At 39.1% G+C, this 21,907-nt stretch overlaps 1 protein-coding gene across 21 annotated transcripts in view; it reads right to left on the minus strand.

Annotated features, from left to right (window-relative positions):
* MYT1L (myelin transcription factor 1 like) overlaps nt 1–21,907 on the minus strand; it is a 664,471-nt gene that overhangs the window by 62,249 nt on the left and 580,315 nt on the right. For 18 of the 21 annotated variants that reach the window (XM_089686713.1, XM_089686712.1, XM_089686714.1 and 15 more), the window contains 5 exons: nt 20,717–20,851; nt 9,516–9,606; nt 7,777–7,899; nt 7,033–7,244; nt 3,931–4,181 (listed from right to left, as the gene is read on the minus strand). In XM_089686713.1, coding sequence (XP_089542839.1) covers nt 3,931–4,181; nt 7,033–7,244; nt 7,777–7,899; nt 9,516–9,606; nt 20,717–20,851 — 812 coding nt within the window. The remainder of the gene's footprint in view (nt 1–3,930; nt 4,182–7,032; nt 7,245–7,776; nt 7,900–9,515; nt 9,607–20,716; nt 20,852–21,907) is intronic. The other 3 variants (XM_089686718.1, XM_089686731.1, XM_089686721.1) reach the window with 1 other exon arrangement.

Genomic DNA, 21,907 nt, shown 5'->3' on the forward strand with positions numbered 1-21,907 from the left:
ATATACAATTGCTGCCTTGTTATTTATTTATTTATTGGTCTGCATATCAACTGGGGAGGTTTCTCCCTTACTTCCTATTGGGTTAGGGACTGAGAGGAAATCTCTTCCGTGGCGACACACTGCAACAAAATACATTTTTTTCAGAAAAATGTGGAAGGGTTAGAAATCCTATTCCAGTAACAGCTGCTTCCCTCATTTCTTGTTCTCCTGTCACAAGAACATACATTGAGGTAATATCCCCCCAACTGGATCACAAACACCAATGACAGCTTGAAAGAAGCATTTACTCTTCACAAGTCTGTTCAGAACTAATTCAGATTTAATACCATTTAGGATGGAGTTGCGGAACAACGCAAATTTTGTTGCTCATATCTCTAGCAGCTAGATTATTGTACAAACAGGGACTTTTTAGAGTTCCTCTACTTGAAATATAGGCAGTAATTAAAATGGTTATAAACCTAAAAACAAAAAAAATATATATTGCATCTTAATAATTCTTAGATACATTTATTTTCTTTTTTATGTAATTTTCCCCTTTATTTTTACCCAGTAATCCAGCCAGTCAGCATGTTATTTTCTACTTCCTTTCACGGGCCAAGTTGTCCAGCAAAAACGGCAGTTAGAAGATTGAGATAAACCATTTACTTTTTTCAGTAACTGATGTTTTTCAACAGAACAAGCTATCCTGCAAATGTAGCAGTTGGTGTTGGTGTGCATCTAAACCTGCTAGTGCACTAGCCTCTCCCCAGAATGACAATGCTGCTGTGCAAGGTTGTCTCTGTTGTTCCACCATTCAGAATGTAGATAACCTAAGACAGGAAGTGTGTTATTGCCCAGATCACCACGTGAAAATAAAATAAAAAGTAGCTTAAGGGTCCATTATTATTTATGATGATGATGTTGATTATTATTATTATTATTATTATTATTATTAATAAACAGGATTTATATGTGCCAATGGTTTGTGCAGTGCTCTACAATATAAAGGGGGACAGTACAATTACAATACAGTTCAATACAGAAGGTATAGGAGGGCTCTGCTCATGGCGCTTACAATCTAACGGGAGGGAGAGATGGTACAAAAGGTAAAAGCTGCAGGGGATGTGCTGATGGAGGTGAGGTAGGTGGAGGTCAGTGGGCTTTCCTAAATAAATGGGTTTTCAAGGATCGCCTAAAGGTGGACAGGGTAGGAGCTGGCCATACATACTGGGGAGTTTCAGAGGATTGGAGAGGTTGTGGAAAAGTCCTGGAGGTAAGTGTGGGAGGAGGTTACTGGGGGACTAGATAGCAAGACCTTTCAGGAGTAGAGGAAAGGATGATATAGGTGATATCTGCATACGATGTTGGTGATGTAGCTGGGGGCGTTGCTGTGAATGGCTTTGTACATTGTGGTTTGCATTTTCAATTTAATACTCTGGGCTAGTGGAAGCCAGTGAAGAGATTGGCCGAGAGGGGCAGCAGTCACAGATCAGATAGTACAGTGTATAAACCTGGCAGCAGCATTTTTAATATACTGAAGAAGGGGATAGCCTGTGTAAAGTTAGACCAGTGAGGAGGGAGCTGCAGTAGTCAAGGTAGGATATAACCAAGGTGTGGTAAGTTGTTTTGTGATGTCATTAACCAGGAAGGGGTGAATTCTGGAAATGTTGAGGAGGTTGAGGCGGCAAGATTTAGCCGGTGATTGGATGTTTGGATGTAGGGCTTGAAAGAGTGGTCAGAGTCTAGGATTTTACCCAGTACCCTGGCATGTGTGGAGGGGCCAATGGCTGTGCTGTTGATCTTGATGGCAAAATCGGGGGGGTGGGGGGGGGATGGTGGGCGGGGAGGAGGACATATTACAAGCTCAGTTTTAAAGAGATTGAGTTTGAGAAAGTGGTTTGAGAGAGCACATTTGGCAGAAAAAAACCCACTCATATAGAGCATTTTTGTACATGCATTTAGGCTTGTTTAGGCTCATTTAGCATTCGTTTCTGCCACAAAATTCCTCTCAAAAATGCAATCCAGAAGGGTTTTTTTCAGCCTCTAAATTAAAATTAAAATATGCCTCTAAACATCCTAATGTGCATGGACACATAGAATAACACTGAGCTGCTTCTACCGGCAGAAAAAAACCCATAAAACGTCTGTAGAAGCAGTTTGTTTAAGCCCAGTGTGCATGCACTCTTTAAAAAGAAAACAAATGCAGCTACCACAAATAGGAACTGACAAGCTACCATATAATACATTTTTGTTTTGGAGTTTATAATGGTTTTTAACTAAAAATGGATATAATTGAATTTTAATGTACCAAAATGTGCATTATTTCACAGCAAAACACACAGATATGTCCATGGATTCTGTCATTTAATAGTAATTCTAACAAATTCCTTGTATTAGGAAGGAGGTTTTACTTAAAATCAAAATGAACAGTGATATAATAAAATTGATATTCAGTGATCTAGAGTCAGATATCTAAGTAAGTGAAATTAAATGAACCTTAGAAAGGACTGCTAATATAAAGGCTGCAAGAGGAATGAAATTCCAGCTTAACAGTTTAAAAACTACAAGACGTTACTGCCCAAGTGTTGCTCATAATACACTGTAAATTTGAAAAAGACATTGGTACTAGAAGAAACAAAAAGAAAAGGAGATATGGACTGGAGATGCTACGTTAGATACTCAGTATTACCAAAACAATGGATATAAACTCAGGGAAACAATTGTTAAAAGACAGGCATTTTAAGTCAAACTCCATCTTCTGCATTCTGGCCATAAGTTCCTGAACACATATGGCTCTAAATGCGAGTACCACTTGGTGCAATATCCAGCTGCCTCTAGCAGCAGCGCATTTCAGCCTGTCATAGATTCTGACAAGCTGATGTCAGCGGTGCTGGACATTATGTGCTTTTTTCCCCCTGGCACCTGAAACACTAGGATTTTCCACACATTGGCTAAAGTGTTACTGTGCATGAGGCCAAAGAACCTTCCAGCAATTATTGATTATAATAGGAAACATTTAACAATTACCCATTTTACCTATTAACATAATGCTTGGCGTTTTAAAGCTACAGTTTGCATTTGCCTTTTTAAAAGAATTAGTGGAGGAACAGTTAGGGCTATTAGCCCTAAGGATTTTTTAAATGTGTAAATGCACGTTAAAGGATAATTTCATCTTTTAACGAAAAAATTAAATGCACAAAAAATGTGCATTTATTATTTTTTGTTTTTGGAGCCTCTAAAGCATTGCACCAGCAATCTTCAGATCACTGGTGCCATGCAGGTCACCTGCAGACTTGTCAGTATATCTGTGTGCCTGTATATCTTATATGGGCAAACAGATACTTACTGATAGCAAGACTCAATGAACTACCATGGCGCTCCACAGCACCGTGGTAGTTCATTGAGAACTACAAGGAGACAGCCGCAAAGGTTGTCGGAACTTGTAGTGTTCTCATTCACAGAATGCTGTGAATGAGTGACACGTACAAGTGGGAGGAGCTAGTGAGAGAGAGAAGATCCCCAACTAGTTGTTACAACAGGGATGGGAGGTTCAGAGCCCAGTCCATTTGTAGCATGTTACACCCTGAATATGGGTGTAACATATAACATGCTACAAAAGGTGAACTTATCCTTTAAGCTGAAAATATATACAGTATACATTGTATATACCACCTAAATATATTTTGCAGACATACTTCCAATCATACAAATACCCCAGTACAAAAAAACTCAAAATGCTCCCAAGATTCTGGATGCATCTGGGTTGACTGATAGGTTAAGGGTCATGGCCTACTTTCATGGCAATACAGCATCTATTTGCATTACTTTACAAAAAGTGGAAGTGTGGTACGGTATTTTTTTAATGACAGGTGCATTTTTACATAAAATAATGAAAATGATATTGGTTTCAAAATATATTATTTTTCTGAAGTTTAGGTCTTATGCAATTACCCTGTTGCAGAGATCTTGAGGTTTGGTAGAGAGGTTCTGTGGCATCTCCCTGCAGCGGGTCGATAGATTCAGGATTGCGGTTGCAGCCATGTGTGCAGCCTCCATGTCATGGGAATAATCAAAGCTGCTTTTGCTACACGTACTGCTGGCGCTACTGCCTCCACCACAGCTCATATTGCTACTGCTGCTGCTGGGGGCATAACTGCTCGTTGTGCTGCTTGTCGGGCTTGAGTTCTTACAGTAACGTTTAGCTGCAGAGATAAGTGTGCATTAATCAATATCTTCAAGACAACGGGGATTCTCTACATTGCTTTCATACAGACAAAATAAATTCTTATTTCTTTTTTATTGTATTCTAGAGATCTCCAGGACCATAGTGCTGAAAGATGGAAAAAAACACAGATGGTTAAAGCAACTGCCCTTTAAATCCTGCACAAAAAGCCTTGCATTATGCAAATTCAATTTCTATACATACAAGCATTAAAGCTTATGTCAAGGCAAAATACAAAAACGTATTTAGTACATGTCTAGACTACAGGCACTTTTCACCAGTTACCCTTTTAAACACGCATCAAGTACAAAAAATAACTGCTGATGTGCCTCAAACATATTATGCTCCTACCTTTCTCTTTGACATAACAATACAGCAAGAAAGCTCCTAAAAAATGTGATGGTTAAGTGTCCACAATCGTCTTGCTATATAGTGTAATTCTAAATTCCCCACTTGTCTCTGCTTTGGGGAAGGAGGTGGGGGCCTCACTCTCTGTGTTTGATTTTTATGAACAAAACCATGTGATCACCATGTCAATGGGGACACACCACATTGGTCTTACAAGTGGAAGCTCTGCACCCTCCTTGCTGTAAAGGGGAACTTTTCTTATTTAACCTGCAAAATTAGGTTTATCAAAACCACTCACTTTTCTCTAGTTACTACACAGAGTGGTCCTAAACAGACAGTACACTTTGTTTTGGAAATAACTTTTGAAAATTGTTAGAGACACTTCACGGAAACCTGTTCCTCTCCATTTGGGACCAAGGTCTTTGAAGTTGATGATCCCTAGCCCACACATACCCATTTGTCCACTTTGGTTGGACTTTGGGTTTTTGATGCAATTGAATTGCATCTATGTAACACCTAGTGCCACTCTTTAGATGACCTCCTAGGATGCTATGGGCCCCTTCCACAACTCCTGGGTCAGACGCCCAGTGGCAGTCATGATACTAATTATTTTTACACTAATTATCAAGCTGTTTTTTAATGGCTTTTATGATGGTGGCATCCACTCCTAAAGGGAGTGAATAAATATTTATGAAATGCATAGAGCCTTAGGATGCACTCCTTTTTAATAATTTGGTTATATGGGAACAATTGAATGGAATATTTATATCGACATATACTGTATGCGTATTCTATGCTGATGTATCCTGAATATAATACATCAGCTTGTTATTTTAATTACTCTTCTATGTATGTATGAGGAATTCATGTATTGCCTAAACTGAACATTCTATTACAATCTACCCACATGTCATGCTTCATTTAAAGTCCCATGAACAAACAATCTGTTTTAGGTATTAGTACACAGAATGGCCCTAAACAGACGGCACACTTCTTCTGGAAATCACTTTTGAAAATTGTCCGAGACACTTCATGGATATCTGTCTCTGTAGATTACAGCCCTGTGCTTCCCCATCAGATATGTTAGTTGCTTCACTGTATGGTCACTAAAAAACACAGCAGCCCCAGAATGTTGGTGTTTATGTAGGGCATTTCACTATATTCTGTTCTGCAACAGGATCTACCAATCTAGATAAAAATATTTGTAAGAGAGGTGTACCTAGGAGATGGGTGGGGGAGATGTAGACCAAAGGTTTATTCATACAGGCTCTGGTCATGTACTGTAAATGCAAAATTGCCTAAAAGAACCCTTAAAGTCTTACTAAACCCATGCCCCTGCATTCACTATATTCGGTCTTCTACAGTACACAGAACATGGAAATGCACTTATTTTAGTAAATACAAACTGCTAAATACCTTTTCACATCAGAGGTATATAGCAGTCTTGTGACTTCTATCAGTGTCCAGCTAAAAACTGGTAATCTTGGAGGAGGAGTTTTCATTCCCCTCTCACTGTCCTATGAGGCTACATGACCCCTGACCTTCTGTCTGGACAGTGCCCTGTGCCAATCATATGCACCCTCCCTGCCCCCCCCAAAAAAGAAAAACTCTCTAGCAATATACACCAGTACACACAGTAAATATGCAGACTTGCCACTGCTGCTCTGTACTATGGCAGATGGACTGGGGACAGTAAAAAAATGGAAGGATCAGAGAATCAAGCCTTTTTGCACAATGTGAAGGATTAACCCCATTAGATCCACAGTGAGTATATCAAGCATGCTTACTGCATATACAGACTGATTTTACTACTGTGGGTTTATAACACTTTAACCCAGCCATAGATGGTTCATAACTTGTCTGATTTGCAGGGACCAGCCAAGATTCGATCCATTGATTGACTTGGATACAAACAGCATATCATATTTTTGGAATGTGATTATTGCCAGTGGCTATAGCCACTAGCAATAATCACTGTGTTCTCTCAGTAGGGAAGGATCCCCTGGACACGCCTCCCCCCCCCCTGCTGGGAGAACACAATAGCTCCACAGGAGGGATTCCCCCATCCCCCATTCATCCACTAATTGTGTTGATGGTTGACAGGGGAATCAAACAATTTTCTTTCCGGCAACCAGCGGTTGCCGGAAAGAAAATCGCACCATCTATGGCCAATCTTAGACAGGAGATGATAACCCCTTGATCTGGCAGTTGTTAGCCACATTCAACGACAGTCTAATATCTTTGGGAACCGTCAGACACCAATGACCAGCTTATCTCAGACAGCAAACCTCATCTGATCACTCTTTTTTCCCTAAGATAAGCCAGCACCAGTAGTTACAGGTTGCTTCTTTTCTTGTCCACTACTTGTCCTAAATTTTGTTATGTAGATATTGTGTATAGAAGGCAACCTCACAAAATGTACAAACTGTTCATTTTTTAAATTTAAGGCAATACCTATATTATAGAGTAAGCAGATGACTTACCATCATATCCCTTTGGAGAGATATCCCTGGACTGTACCTTCGGCGCAATAGCCCTCTTCCCGTATGCATGGTTGTCATAACTGTTGTATTCAAACGTAGTCTTTGAATATTTCTCTAGTTCCTTTGCTAGGTTGGAGCGAGGTGTGGTCGTTGATACATTGTTCCTGTAACCATACTGAGGAATTTCTAATTGTTTTACAAAACACATGGGCCTAAAAGAAATACATAAATATATCTTTTACATTTAAAGAGCAAATGATTACTTTTTAAAATGTAATTAAGATGGTTAGTCGATATTAAATATGTCCTAGCGTTTGGTCATCATGCTATCTGGAAAGTAATTACAGATTTTATCTTTTTATAGCAAAAAAAAACACTTTTACAGGAATATATACAGAATATAATATTCTCTAGAGGGGGAAACAAGGAATTCAGCTCACACCAATGCCCTAGTAGTACCTAAACAGGAAATAAGGGGGAAACTTTTCAGCAGGGCACAGACCCAACAAAAATAACTTGACAGAGGGTTTATTATTATTATTATTATACAGGATTTATATAGCACCAACAGTTTGCTCAGCGCTTTTACTCTATCCATAACTCAAACAAATTGTTTTGGCTAGAAACAAATAGCTTGAATCTATCAAAAAGTTTGCAAGATTGTGTTTGTAACTTACTGAACAAGCAATCTAATACAGATGTAAAATAATAGATAATAAAGATCTGAAAAAAGAATATACATACATATCTATCCCCCACCTTAAAACACGATCTGATGCTTGGCTGGATTTTGATGCATCGCAGCTTTGATGTTTCTCTTGAGCTTTTGCTAATTTCTCTGCTGCAGCTATAGGACATCCCGAAAGACTGTAATAAAAAAAGATTAGATGAATTTTCACAAAGGCAAACAGCAAAGCGCAGTAATCAACACCACCCACCCAGACGTCACTTTTCAGTCAGTACTGCATCATCTCAGACCATCATTATTGTACATCAATATAGGTGTTATGTGCTTCTTGTACAGTAAAAACATATAAATATTTACTGGCACATGGGTATATAGAAGTCTAATAAACCCTTGCTCACCATATTTCTTGGATATTGCTTCGTACAGTAAAAAGACTCCCTGTGCTAGCTTATCCAAATTAAATGCCAAATATTCTTATTTTAGTATTATTGCCTTCTTTTGTAATTTCCTGCCTTTAGTTTATGCAGAGAGCCCTGGCAACCTGGCATAAACAGAGGGTATATGGAATTGTGGAATTATGTGTCTAGCTTCTGACTTCTGAATCAGATAAGTCATCAAAGACATTCAATGACTCCAGAGTCCACCATTTAGATTTTCCACACTGTAAGACCATGTGTTACATTTGCAATTACAGACAACTGATGACAGTACCTTATTCCCAACCCTTGCAAATTCTGACTAGTAGTCTCCTAAAGAGAGCTGCTACTATTTATTAAGTTCATTGATTTGGTCACAGAAGTCTTACATTCAAATCAATAGAACTATTTTCAAAAGTATTGTTACATATACATGGCCACCTGGGTACTAACAGGAGCAGAGAACAAAAGGCTATACAGAAGGAAAAGGAAAAATAAAGGCCAGTTCACACCATAGAAATGCAGTTTGGATGCGTTTGGATGCATTTCTGCATGCATGTTTTTGATGCATTTTTGATGCTTTTCAGTGCGTTTTTGGAACGTTTTACCGTATATTTCAGTGCAAAAAAAAAGCAGCATGTTCTACTTTTTTTTCTGGAACTGGAACACACTGGAACTGGCAGCACTGGTGTGAACTATGCCATTGGAAACCATATAACCTACTACCCATGCATTTTTTTTGCAGAAAAAAATGCACTGGACTGCATGTGGTGTGAACCAGCCCTTACTTAATAATTTGGAAAAAAGTCAATACGTAGAGAATGGGACATGAGGACAAATTACAATTATATCACATCCATAAACTATGTAGTAAGAATCAGAGAAAAAAGACGAAAGAAGAGATGGATTAGTAAATAGGAAGAGGTCCTAAGAGTAGATTATCAATGGATAAGGGACAGGAAAAAAAATAATATACAGTATATATTTATATATGAAGTTGCAACAATTATAACACAAAAATCAAGATTGTGGATTTTAAGATTCTACAAAATAGAGACAAGGATTTTGCAAAACATATGATGCCTTAGAAAATGTTTGACTTTGCATTATTTCAAATATATTCTCTTGATAGGAAACTTATACATATATTACAGCCTGCGTGAAGGGCAACAGTCAGGAAAAAGTTTTCGTTTTGTGCCAGAAAAATCCCTAGATCACACATTTTTTGATCTTGTTATATGACAAAGTGAAAGTTTTCAGTAGCTGAAGAAAGCCTAGTAAGCAGCAGCTGTCATCTGCGTAATTCTGGGGGGACAAGCAGAAAGTGCTGCAGTAGTAGAAGTGGCCGTCTGTAGCAGTTCCAGAGATGCTGTGCCTACCTTCTGTGAGAGTTCCTGTTACTGTTTACATGGCCTCTCCCGGTGCAACCTGGTGTAGGGCACTTTAGAACATTTTCGTGCATGGCGAGAACTTGGCAGAGAAAGAAAGCAAACAAAAACAGGGAGATCACTAAAAGGAATACATTAAAACTTCCAACAATTAATCTGTAGAGGAGTTTTATTCACTACTGATCACTTATTATTTCTCATAAACAAGTGTAAAGATAATTGTTGCACATATGTAGAGCCAGAAAAGGTAAGAGAGAGAGAGGGGGGGGAGTTAGAGAGAGAGACAGAGGCAGAGGGAGAGAGAGAGAGAGGGGAGAGAGAGAGAGAGGGAGACAGGGGAAGAGAGGAAGTTAGAGGGAGACAGAGGAAGAGAGGAAGTTAGAGGGAGAGAGAGGGGGGGGAGAGCAAGTTAGAGGGAGAGAGAGGGGGGAGAGAGGAAGTTAGAGATGCAGAGAGAGAGGCAGGGGAAGAGAGGGAGTTAGAGAGAGACAGAGGAAGAGAGGAAGTTAGAGAGAGAGACAGGGGAAGAGAGGAAGTTGGGGAGAGAGAGAGAGAGAGCGAGGGGGGCGTTAGAGAGAGATAGAGACAGAGGAAGAGAGGAAGTGAGAGAGAGAGAAAGAGAGGAAGTTAGAGAGAGACAGAGAGAGCGAGGAAGTTAGAGAAAGACAGAGGAAGAGAGGAAGTTAGAGAGAGAGACAGAGGAAGAAAGGAAGTTAGAGAGAGACAGAGGAAGAGAGGAAGTTAGAGAGAGAGACAGAGGAAGAGAGGAAGTTAGAGATAGAGAGACAGAGGAAGAGAGGGCGTTAGAAAGAGAGACAGAGGAAGAGAGGAAGTTAGAGATAGAGAGACAGACAGAGGAAGAGAGGATGTTAGAGAGAGAGATAGAGACAGAGGAAGGGAGGAAGAGAGAGAGGGGGGGTTAGAGAGAGACAGAGGAAAAGAGGAAGTTAGAGAGAGCGAGAGAGCGAGAGAGGAAGAGAGGAAGTTAGAGAGAGACAGAAGAAGAGAGGAAGTTAGAGAGAGGGGGGGGGGAGTGAGATGAAGTGTGTGTGTGTGAGAGAGAGAGGGGGGGGGAGTTAGAGAGAGACAGAGGACGAGAGGAAGTTAGAGAGAGAGAGAGAGAGATTTTAATTTACATTTAAATTCAATAAAACAACTCTATGAATCATTATTAAATGAATGAATTAGAATGTTTACAGTGCAATTCAATCAAATGTCACAAACATATTTAGTCCTGTGAGGAGGCATAGTGCTAAGAGCATATGATATAATTAGCTGGAATGACTAATAGAGACCCACCAACAAAAATGGCACAAGTAAAGCGAAAACACATCCATGTTACTCATTATCAGCACTCAAAAAGTGTTAGCAGCTTGTGAAGATTACTTTTACACTCTTCAAAATATCTGTAAAGCAAAAGCCTTATACCTTTACACTGGAAATCCTTAGATGGTACCCACTGCAAGGGGCTGGCTGTTTAAGGTGCAAGAATTTCAGTTGGCAGAGGAGTGGAGAAATCAATGCATTACGGGTATTCTCAGTTCTAAAAGATCTGAGTGTTATGAATACATTTCACCACATCTGACATATACAAAGAGATGATGTGATTTTCTTGAGCACAGACTAGTACACTTTATTCTCTATGGCAAGTTTTTAGAATGATAGATTTTGATATAGTTTCAAACCGTCCTCCTTTTACGTGGAAGGGGGGTCTCTTCTGTTTTCGGTTCTGTGTTTTTCTCATTTTGTCCCCTTTCCCTCTTGCCTTTGTTCCTCTACTTTTCCCCCCTTATTTTATTTCTTCTAAATCTTTTCTTAATTCCTTCCTTAAAGTAGAACTAAAGGCAAACTTTTTCCTTTCATTTAAGGTTATAACCTCTGTTTGATTATTTTTTTTGCCATCTGTGTCCCTTTGTTCCATCTCTTCACTTCTTGTCCCATAGCCAAACATGAAATGAGAGGAACTCACTGCAAATTAAGGGAATTCCATGAGAACCCCCCAGGTCACCAGAACTAGTGCCCCCATTGGAAGATGTATTACTTTCCTATGGACAGCCCAAAATTTCGGATTTTCTTTTATTTTTACTTTTAATGATAATGGTAAACAGGACAAATAGATAGAATGTATCTCCATAACAGGGGCACAGACAACAATAAAAACCTAATAAGTGTTTTAATCCATCTCCACTCTATGTAAAACTAAAAACAAGTTTTGTCTATGGTTATACTTTAAATTTTTCTCTGTTTCCTGGACCCTGATAGTCTCCAGTCATAAGCCCTCACTCAGGCCTTTGTTGATGGTACTCTCAGATTGCCCTAAATAGAAGAGCGAGGATATAAAATTTGTTGATATCTCCTGGGGTGAACATTACTTTTTGGGCAATGTTCTTGCTGGAATTGTTTTTTCTTATGTAACTGGATGTCTATCTGTCTCCTCTGTTCTTCATGGTATGTTGTTATGCTTTCTATAAATGCATAAATAAAGATTAAAAAAATAAATAAATAAATAAATATATATATATATATATATATATATATATATATATATATATATGTGTGTGTGTGTGTGTAAAGCCAAAATGTCTTTTTTAGTTTTGGATAGAGTGGTGAGGGGTTAGAATTTCTGTCATGTTTGCATTGCTGATAGGAGATTCACTGTCTCCATTTGTCCCAGTGACCATTAGAATAGAGGGGAAATCTTCCAAAGGGGACATCTGTTTGACAGTGAACAAAGTTTCAATGTGAATCACTTCCGCAAACGCACAAGCATGGTGGGATGGTCAACTCCAGAAAAGCCACATGCAGCATTTGTTGGCATGAATCACTCTCCACTGTGTTGGTGTGTTTAAGACAGAAATTCATGCTGAAGCTCATGCTGAGCTAATCTCTGATTTCTCAGCTCAGCATGGAGAATAGACAATGCATTATTCAATTATCAAAATTGCAGTGTCTAAAAACAGTCATCTAACTTTATCCTTATTGAAAAGTATATGAAAAGGCATATTTAGGAACTTATGTTTTATTTGAGTGTTTGTGTGTTCCACCGCATCCAAACTATAGTAATAATTACTTTTTAAAAAAGCTAACTATTTGCACAGATTCATGTGAACAGTCTTATTAAAAAAAAATTTAAAAAAAAATGTTTGTTACTATCTCTGTAGAATCTCAAAATATATTACTATTGCAAAAGTAAGCTACAGTTATTTCCAGAATAGAATTGAAGAACTGGACACTAAGTACTGATGTATACCCCTGCATGAGAGTAATGACAAGGCTGCCAAGTAGTGTGAGTGTATCTAGGGCAGATATCTTACTAGTGAACATCACAGCTGCCAATATTTTTAGATAAGTTTTTAAGTCTATTAAGCTATCTCATTTAAAGTAGAATTATAGCTGTGACACATTACCCTCTCAGATCCCACCCTGTGTAGAGATTTTCCTGCTCTGTGACTACAATCTATGCACCAGGAGACTGAGAGTGATCGTTATTGGACCAGGTTAACTATGCAGCACGGGCGGACTGACCATTTGAGAACTCGGGCACTGCCCGAGGGCCCGGGGTCAGTAGGGGACCCCATGAGATTCCCTTGGTTTGAGTGTGGGCTAGGACACAGGGGCCCCATGATCCCCTATTGCCCGGGGGCCCCATGAGTTGTCAGTCCACCCCTGCCATGCAGTTAAACATCTTATACTACACACTGTAGCTACTACCATGTGTTTTAATACAAAAACACACAGAGTTCACAGCATCTGCTGTTGCAAATGTGACTTTTAAAGATACTATGTCTCACTCACTGCAACATCCAGACAAGAATGTAACAGAGTTTACAATACTGTAGCAGAGTTCTTTGATTTCTAATTTGCTATTCACCTTAACAATTTTTAATGATTGTTTTAATGAAAAAGAAAAACTGGTGAAAAAAATAAAAATTACAGATACAATATTACAAAACAGACAATAAGTAGCAGGAAAATAAATGGGAATAAAAGGAAAAAAGTAAAGCTCGACTGGTTTTTGGTTCCATTCAGAGTCTAGTGACTCTTAACATTCCTTCACAGTATTGATGGTGAATGGGAGCTCCAGTTGTCATGTTCATGGAGAGGGGTCAAAGATCCAAAGACATCCAATTAAATGGTCTGAGGAACATATTGACAGGTGTGCTGGAGTATTTTATTACACTCAGCAGACACGCCCTTATTATCAACTATTCTAAGTACATCTATATTTCCATCTGCAAGCGTTTTATAATCCGCCAACCAACATATTATGCAGAATGAAACTGCATTTTATTAAGGACCAAATTTGTTATGGATTTTATGGCTGACTCATTTATGAGGTCTATTTTATTAGCCTGCTGGACCTTATAATATAAACATTGACTGATATTGTTTTATGCATTCATGTAACCAATTGTTATAAATGTAACTCCATTACAGCAGGAATTATGGAATATGGGTAGAGTTTGTTCCATCCCTGGCTTAAAATCCCTGTATTTTATTTTTGCAATTGATGCCTCACTTTCCTAGTACATCTTGATTTTATTCCCTGTGACAGCATCCTCTCTGTCTGGAAAATGCACTGTTTCCAGGGTCAGGGGGACGCTATGCTGGGGCTCCATGTCACATCCGATGGGGGAACTAAAAATTTCCCATGGTTCAATAGGAAATGCTCAATGTGGAGGGCAAGTAGATGAGCGGAGCTTGAGGCCGTTCCTTGATTATATGTAAACCACATGTGTGATTGCAATCATACCAGCCCAGAGAAGGAAATTTGACAAAAGCATGTCATGTGTTTCCTTCTGTACAACAAAGAGGAAACATGACTGTGTGCATGCTCTTTACAAGATTTTTGTTTTACTTCTAGCTTGATCTGTTCCCTGTCAATTTTGCTTTAAGCTGGAAAATGTCACCTTATATAGCTGCTTAGCACAAACCTGAGCTTTAAATCTGACCATTTATGACACCCCCTTGTGAGTTTTGGAGAAATAAGGGTGACACTGTGTTCATTATAATTTTTCTCTGCCACCCCCCCCCCCCACCACCACACACTTGTCAGACCTCATTATCCTCACATTGGCTCCCCCCCCCCCCCAAAAAAAAATATGAACTGCAGTGTACTGCAGCAATGTTACAGTTTTCTCTCAGCCCCCCTGTAAAGTTTTACAAATACCAGTTGAGCCAACCTACAAAGTTCACCCAATGTAGTTTCCTGTGATGGCGTGGCAATGATGATGCACTGCTCTTGAATTCAGAGTAAAGTTGCTACTTTCATGTAGTCTGTGCCTGCTTGTGGGATGAACAAATATCACAGGACTCATGGTTATAAGCATACTACTGATTTACAAGGCTGTAGCTTGTCAACCTCACCTGGCCACACCTTGACCTGCCTACCTCCTTCTTCTGATGCTGAAACCCTCCTACTGTAGGCTGTAGGATTTTGGCTCAGTTAAGGAATGTGAAAAAAAAGTTTAATTTTATGAAGTTTGTATGTCACATTGTAACTGAATTTGGAATTGTTTAGACTGTCATACAAGAGCCTTTACATGTACTTTTAGCCTGTCAAACAGTATATGGTCCTAACAACATGATGCAGATGTACAAAATGTAAAGTCCAGTTAAGACTGGGAAACAAATAGCAAAACTAGAACGTCACCGGTGTCAGGTGTCATTGGGCAATGAAAAAAGACCAAAAATTCTGAAAAAAATGTGTTTATCTTTTAAAAGTTTGCAAATAAATAACCTTTCTTCATAAATCTAGGCAAAAATGAATTATGCTACCTTTTTTGGTAAAACATAACTTAAATCAGTATATAGGAAAAAAATATAATTTTTTTCAAAACTTTTTTTCACATATTTTTTTTTTTTACATTTTTTTTATTTATGTATTTTTTTTTACATACCATAGTGACACTTTACTACTTGTGGGGGGTGATAGGGATTTTGATTTACACTATGATTGCTTTTACAGCCATGCTGGCTGTACAAGCAATCATTTCTCACTCTCTCTGCATTCCTGCAGTCATTGAGAAATACTGTGAGAGCTGTGATTGGGCACAGCTTATCACATGTTACAGGACTGCAGTGAATGGCCTTGTACTATGTTATCTCTGTGATTGAGCTCACAGTAGTAAACAATGATGTTAGGAAATTATATCTTGTTTTCTTCTGTGCAGGTGAATGCTGACTGGCCAATCAGGAATCACCTGGTACTGGGGCCACCCACAGCGGTGGACACAGCAGGCACAGATCATACCACTGCGCAGACAGGAGGTGGATGTGGGGAGGCGTTTAGAAGTGATTAAAGAAACATAGCCTGTCAAGCAGTATATGGTCCTAACAGCCCTATGCAGATGTAAAAAATGTAAAGGCCAGTTAAGACTGGGGAGCAAATTGCAAAACTAGAACGTCATTGGTGTCAGGTGTCATTGGGCAACAGGAACTGAAGTGAAATTCTACCTTTTTGAGATACAGACAAATGTAAATTCCTGTCCAGGGGCGGACTGACCATTTGGAAACTCGGGCACTGCCCGAGGGCCCGGAGTCAGTAGGTAACCCCATGAGATGCCCCTGGTACCTTTTTCATAGGCTTTTTTTGAGTTTGGGCAAGGACACAGGGGTTCCATGATCCCCTATTGCCCGGGGGCCCCATGAGTTGTCAGTCCGCCCCTGGCCCTTCCCTATTCTGTTCAAAAAATATATGGATAGAGTTACATTTTAATGGTTTCATAGTACATTTTCCTACTGAGCTGAAAAAACTATAATCCTTATGGTAGGTTCACTTGGCTGATATTAAATCCTCAGTTTTTTAGGAACTTTCAGCAGCTGATGTAATCACTTACTGAGTATTTAGCTTCTACATTATATTGTTTATTTGTTGCATATGTTCCAGTTTAAAATGGTGCCAATGTGCCATGATAGCTGACTTAGGTTTCCTGTTTCAGGGTGGTTCCTTTTTCTTGCAGCATCCTATTGAGCCACCCTGCATGCAGTGACCACAACTATGTCTTCTTACACTGTGTGCATCAAGAGAAATACACAGCATCATGGCCTAGGATGGCAAGGTGCTCCCTTTCTCCTTCCTTCTGCTTTCTCCTCCCTTCTCCAAGCCAAGTTAACAGAACAGACTGGCTCCAGACTGCACTGTCTACTGTTAAAGTTCAGCGCAGTTCAAGAAGCGCTGACAGAGCAGGATACAACAGCACTGAAAATTGTAAAGTGCAAGTGCTTGAGTCAGAATTTTAACAAAACTTTTACTAGGAGATGTTTATTGTATTGTGCTCAGCAGGGGCGAACTAACCATTCGAGCACTCGGGCACTGCCCGAGGGCTCGGGGTCAGTAGGGGGCGCCATGAGATACCCCTGGTACCTTTCATTGGCTGTTTCATAGGCTTTTTTGGGTGTGGGCGAGGACACAGGGGCCCCATGATCCCCTATTGCCCGGGGGCCCCATGAGTTGTCAGTCCGCTTCTGGTGCTCAGTGTGTAAAACTAAAAAATGTTGTGGGTTTAATACTACTTTGGGTTATAAATAATGTTAACATTTTAACTACTGGCTGTTAAAGTATATCTAAAGCTAATTTTCCATTAGCTAAAGTAGAGGAATGTTAAACTTCTTTCAATTTGTTTTGTTGCCATCTTTGGACTCATTAGGATTTCTCATTTTCCTTTACTTTCTGTCTTTAAAGTGGTTGTAAACTTTAGACATGATATATGAACAAAGCATATCTCTCTATAGTGTGTGCTTGTCTCAATTAAGGGCCCTAAGTGTCTGTATCTTGCTTCATTCCTCTGCTATCTATATGAGTCACTTCTGACAGGAAAGGTTTTCCTGACACAAAGGAGAAATATGGTGATGGGGAGGGACCTTCAGCAGACTGACAGCCTCAGCTCACTTTCTGTGAGCTGTGTGGAGGGGTGTGTGTCCCTTTCCTCCAATCATCTCTCTGAACTCTCCTAACTGAGCTCTGCAGAGTATAATTTCAGCTATCTGTCCCCTTTTTTCTGAAATCTCAGACAAGCTTTATAAATTCAGCAAATTGAATGGATGTAGAGAAGATATGTCTGAAGGTAAACAGGTACAACGTATGTAGAAGGATTTGTTTCACCTCTGTATACCACCTGAGGCCAGTCACCTCACTGGGCATAGGTAAGGGTTTACAACCACTTTAAGGCTCAACTGGAAGTGAAAGGATTTCTTTACAATGTGAAGAAAATGCCCTCTTAGTTGTCATAGGAACAACTGTCCTCATTCAAATATTTCCCCTCTATTCCTGTTCTGGTGTCAACTCAAAATTTTGGATTTACCCTCACTTTTTTCCCAGGGACATTGGTGATCATGGCATTTAGAGAGATTTACAGTAATCTTTCTAACAGGGAAACAGATAGCAATAAAAACTTGACAGTGGTTTTAACACTTCACCAATCTAGACTGAAAAAGGGGGAAAAGGAAATAGGCAGAGGGAAAAAATGGACTTTAAAGGCACAGAATACATATACACATATTAGTAAAATCATTTGTACTTTATTATGACATTATGACACTTATTGTCATAAAGTACAAATGATTTTACTAATATGTGAATATGTATTCTGTGCCTTTAAAGTCCATTTTTTCCCTCTGCCTATTTCCTTTTCCCCCTTTTTCAGTCTAGGACGTGGCATCAGTGCATTTAATATTGGAAGTGACCTAACACCCGAGTGCACTGCAAATCTTTTTTTTGTTTACGTCACAGATCTAGCCAAACCTAAAAAAAAGTTTTTGCCTTTCATTATATTTTAAGTTTGTCTATGAGAGCCTATGAACAAAACCAAAGGGCAAAAAGTTAAAAACTGTCCCTAGAAATGAGAGACAGAGGGGCAACTATAACACAACAAATGCAAATAACATCATTTAATTGTGCTGTTCTATCATAATGGTAAATACAGTACTTTATAAAATAAATGTATATTAGAAACACAAATCTGCTGTCCATTTTAGAACAAAGTGTTTATTGTTTTAGAACCCAGTGCTTATAATATACAATAGCCATGTAATCATCTCACTGGCTGCTCCACATCTATGCAAATACCTGTCCATGCTTAAAGTGGAACTCCAAGCATTCAGCTAAATAAACAACATAAGTGTGTAGGCCTGGCTTAGGTACCATGTATTCAGAGGAAATACTTGTACTCAATATGTGGGGTACTAATCTCTTTTATATATATATATTGTGCACACTTTGTTGGCAGTCATAGAAAAACTGATGTTCAGCATTGATATAAGCAATCCAGAGAATATACAATCTCAGTATTTACAGGATATGTTACCAGAGGACAGCCTCCTTTACCAGTGTTACTTCTTGGCATAGGCAGAGGATGTATGTGCAGTCTGCACTGGCTCCACATCTCCACATCATTTACCAAAGTGCATAAAGTGAAGAAGGAACCTTCCCTAAAATATCCCTCCACATCTGCAACCTGACTCTGTGCTAAGCACTGTCCCTCACAAGTGAGTTCCTCTCCCTATCACTCACCAGAAGCACACCAAAATGACATGAGATCCCTTATGTAAAAGGTTCCCTCACCCAAGATGGCGGCTGAAGGCTCTTGAGAGTTTGCAGCCCAATCTTGCTCTCTCATGGCACTGTACAAAATCTCTAAGGGACCAGTTTTCTTACGAAACTCCCCTTCGCATGCAATAACAGCAGTAGGCCATCTACATGTGGAAAGGCTAACTACACTCGGCTATAACTGTATATATTATCTACAGTTTTGTGATTAACACATCCTTGCAACACTGCATATCCAGGAAGATAATTTCACTATTTCTTGGTTCGGTTTTACAGCTTCCTACTTGACCAGAGGCCATAATGATATATAATCCTATGACCAGAGCTGACTGAAGGTAGAGAGGTGACACTGAAATCAACGAAGATGAATCAGGAAATGCAATTCCATTTTAGGGTGGGACTTTTCAAACATTCTACATATATGCATATACAGTATAAGTATATAAGATGTATTTTATTATACATATAAAAATTAAAATGGTTCTGAAGGCTGAAGTTTTTTAACCTTCATGCATTCTGTGCATGAAGGTAAAAAAAAAATGTTTGTATCCAGCTCCCATTTTACTTACCTGAGCCATTCTCAATCCAGTGATGTGCACTAGAGCAGCCAATCTCTGGGGTCTCTCTCTCCTCATTAACTGAGACACAATAGACACAATTGGCTCCTACTGCTGTCAGTCACAGCCAGTGAGAGGGGAGCAGGGGATGGGGCGAGCCTGCATGGGCGCCGTCATAGGAAGCAGCTTCCTATGGGGGCACTCTCTTAAGAGAAGAAGCCAGGAACACCAGTGGGGGGCCCGAGAAAAGGAGGATTGGGGCTGCTCTGTGCAAAACCATTAGTATGATATATTTATTTTTTTTCTTATTATTTGTTTGGTATAATATGTCTGCTATTATTTTTTTTAACTTTAGAATCACTTTAAGGCAATACATAAGGCCATATGTGTAATAAAATACATTTTATAGACTTATATGTATATGTAGAATGCCTGAAAAGTCCCCCCCCAAATATTACTTAAACTTACTATACTTAAAGATTTGGTTGATTTACCAAAACTGTCGAATGCAAAATCTGGTGAAGCTGTGTGGTAGGCAATCAGCTTTTAACTTCAGCTTGTTCAATTAAGTTTTACAAAAAACCTGGAAGCTGATTTCTATGCAGAGATACACCAGATTTTGTACTCTTCAGTTTTAGTAAATTAACCACATAGGGATGTTAGCATTCATAAGCAGGGTGTGCCCACTTGGTAATTGTTTTTATTGTGAATCAGGAAATTGGGCTTTGCAATTTGTCAAGGGGTATGTGAAAACCACAAGACTGCTTTACAGCTAACCATTTGGCACATATATGTATTTTAACTGCCTATTCAGCAATTTGTCTGAATTTTGCTTTAGTAATCAAATAAATATAGTATACTGTAGTACATCTATAGACTCGTAGTAATAGGCTGTCAGTACATGTTGTGCTGTCAGTAATACAATGTGACCAGGGCAACAACTTTAAGCAGAATAGTTATATCAATAATAGTAATGGAACAGCTGGCATCCCTACACCAGAACCCTCAAGCTTCATAACATCCAGTTGCTCTGTAGATCTGCTACTGGTCTAAATCTTGTCCATAATCCAACTGCCTCTACAACTTACTTTCTGGAGGTACCCTGTCTTTATGCGGGCAACCTGATAAACTCCGGTGGTGAGGATATAATCCAGTCACGTGACCTGTTCCATCGCAGCCGGGGGTAGGACATTTGCTTTCCTTCTTCTCTGTTCGTGAAGGATCTACATTAAAAAAATCCATATGTAAAATGTTACAATTTAAAGCAGTACTCTCAATCCTGCCAAGCAGTTATTAAGCTGGTAATATTGTGAGAAAGTTTTTATATTTTTAAATATAAGATATATTTTCATCCCTAGAAACACTGTGGACAAGCGTTGATTCTCAATATTCCTTTGCTGAGTTACATTTTCTCCAATAGCAAAAAATTTGTAGTAAAACTCTTATAGCCCATTATAATAATACATTTCATCCATAGATCAATAAGTGTGCATGTCTAATGTGTTTTGCAGTATAGCAATATGATAATTCAGTATCATCAAACATTTTCATGGACCAGATTAGCTTCTCCTAGATGGCCGTCTAGCTCAGTCCTGTATACAACCCTGCTTCTCATATAAATCACATTAAGGGAAAACATAAAAATGTATAGCACTCTTCCATACACAGACACCATTAACAGTTATTTAGTTATTTCAGAAAAGGATAATCGTGTTCTGTGTCACTGTCACTATTTTACAGGTAGTTGATATAATAGGATGCTAGGTCCAGCTTTCTACTGCCTGTGACAAAATGGTCTCTGCAATAACAATGTTACAGCACGCAACGTGAAGCATTACTGTAACAATTCATACATTGTAACTAATGCTTTCTATTGAATAAATTAATTTAATGTCCACTATAGCAAATATTATTCTATTCAGATGCCTGTATAGGGTCAATACCTGTAATGATAATATTTTGTGCATTTATTTAGATTATTTACATGTAGACCAAGCTTTGCAGTTACAGGTCAATAACAGGGGTTGGGATAAGCCACAAAACCCAGCTGGGGTGCTTACAATGGTAAGCTTTAATCCATATGGTTACATCCTTACCTAAACTCTTCCTGACCGTGTAACATATACTGTATATGCAGTGGCAGAAAAAGTGGGTTTTAATGCTCAGCCAGCACACATATACATACATGGTGGTCGTGGTCTGAGGTTGTGTGCTGAGAGTGTGTTCACTGTGTATTCCCAGCACACTGACCAAGCTGTCTCAGCTCTTAGTCATGACTT

Source organism: Staurois parvus, unplaced genomic scaffold (genome assembly GCF_062004578.1).
Source record: "Staurois parvus isolate SC_StPar_1 unplaced genomic scaffold, SC_StPar_1.0 ptg000409l, whole genome shotgun sequence".
Lineage (NCBI taxonomy): Eukaryota > Metazoa > Chordata > Amphibia > Anura > Ranidae > Staurois > Staurois parvus.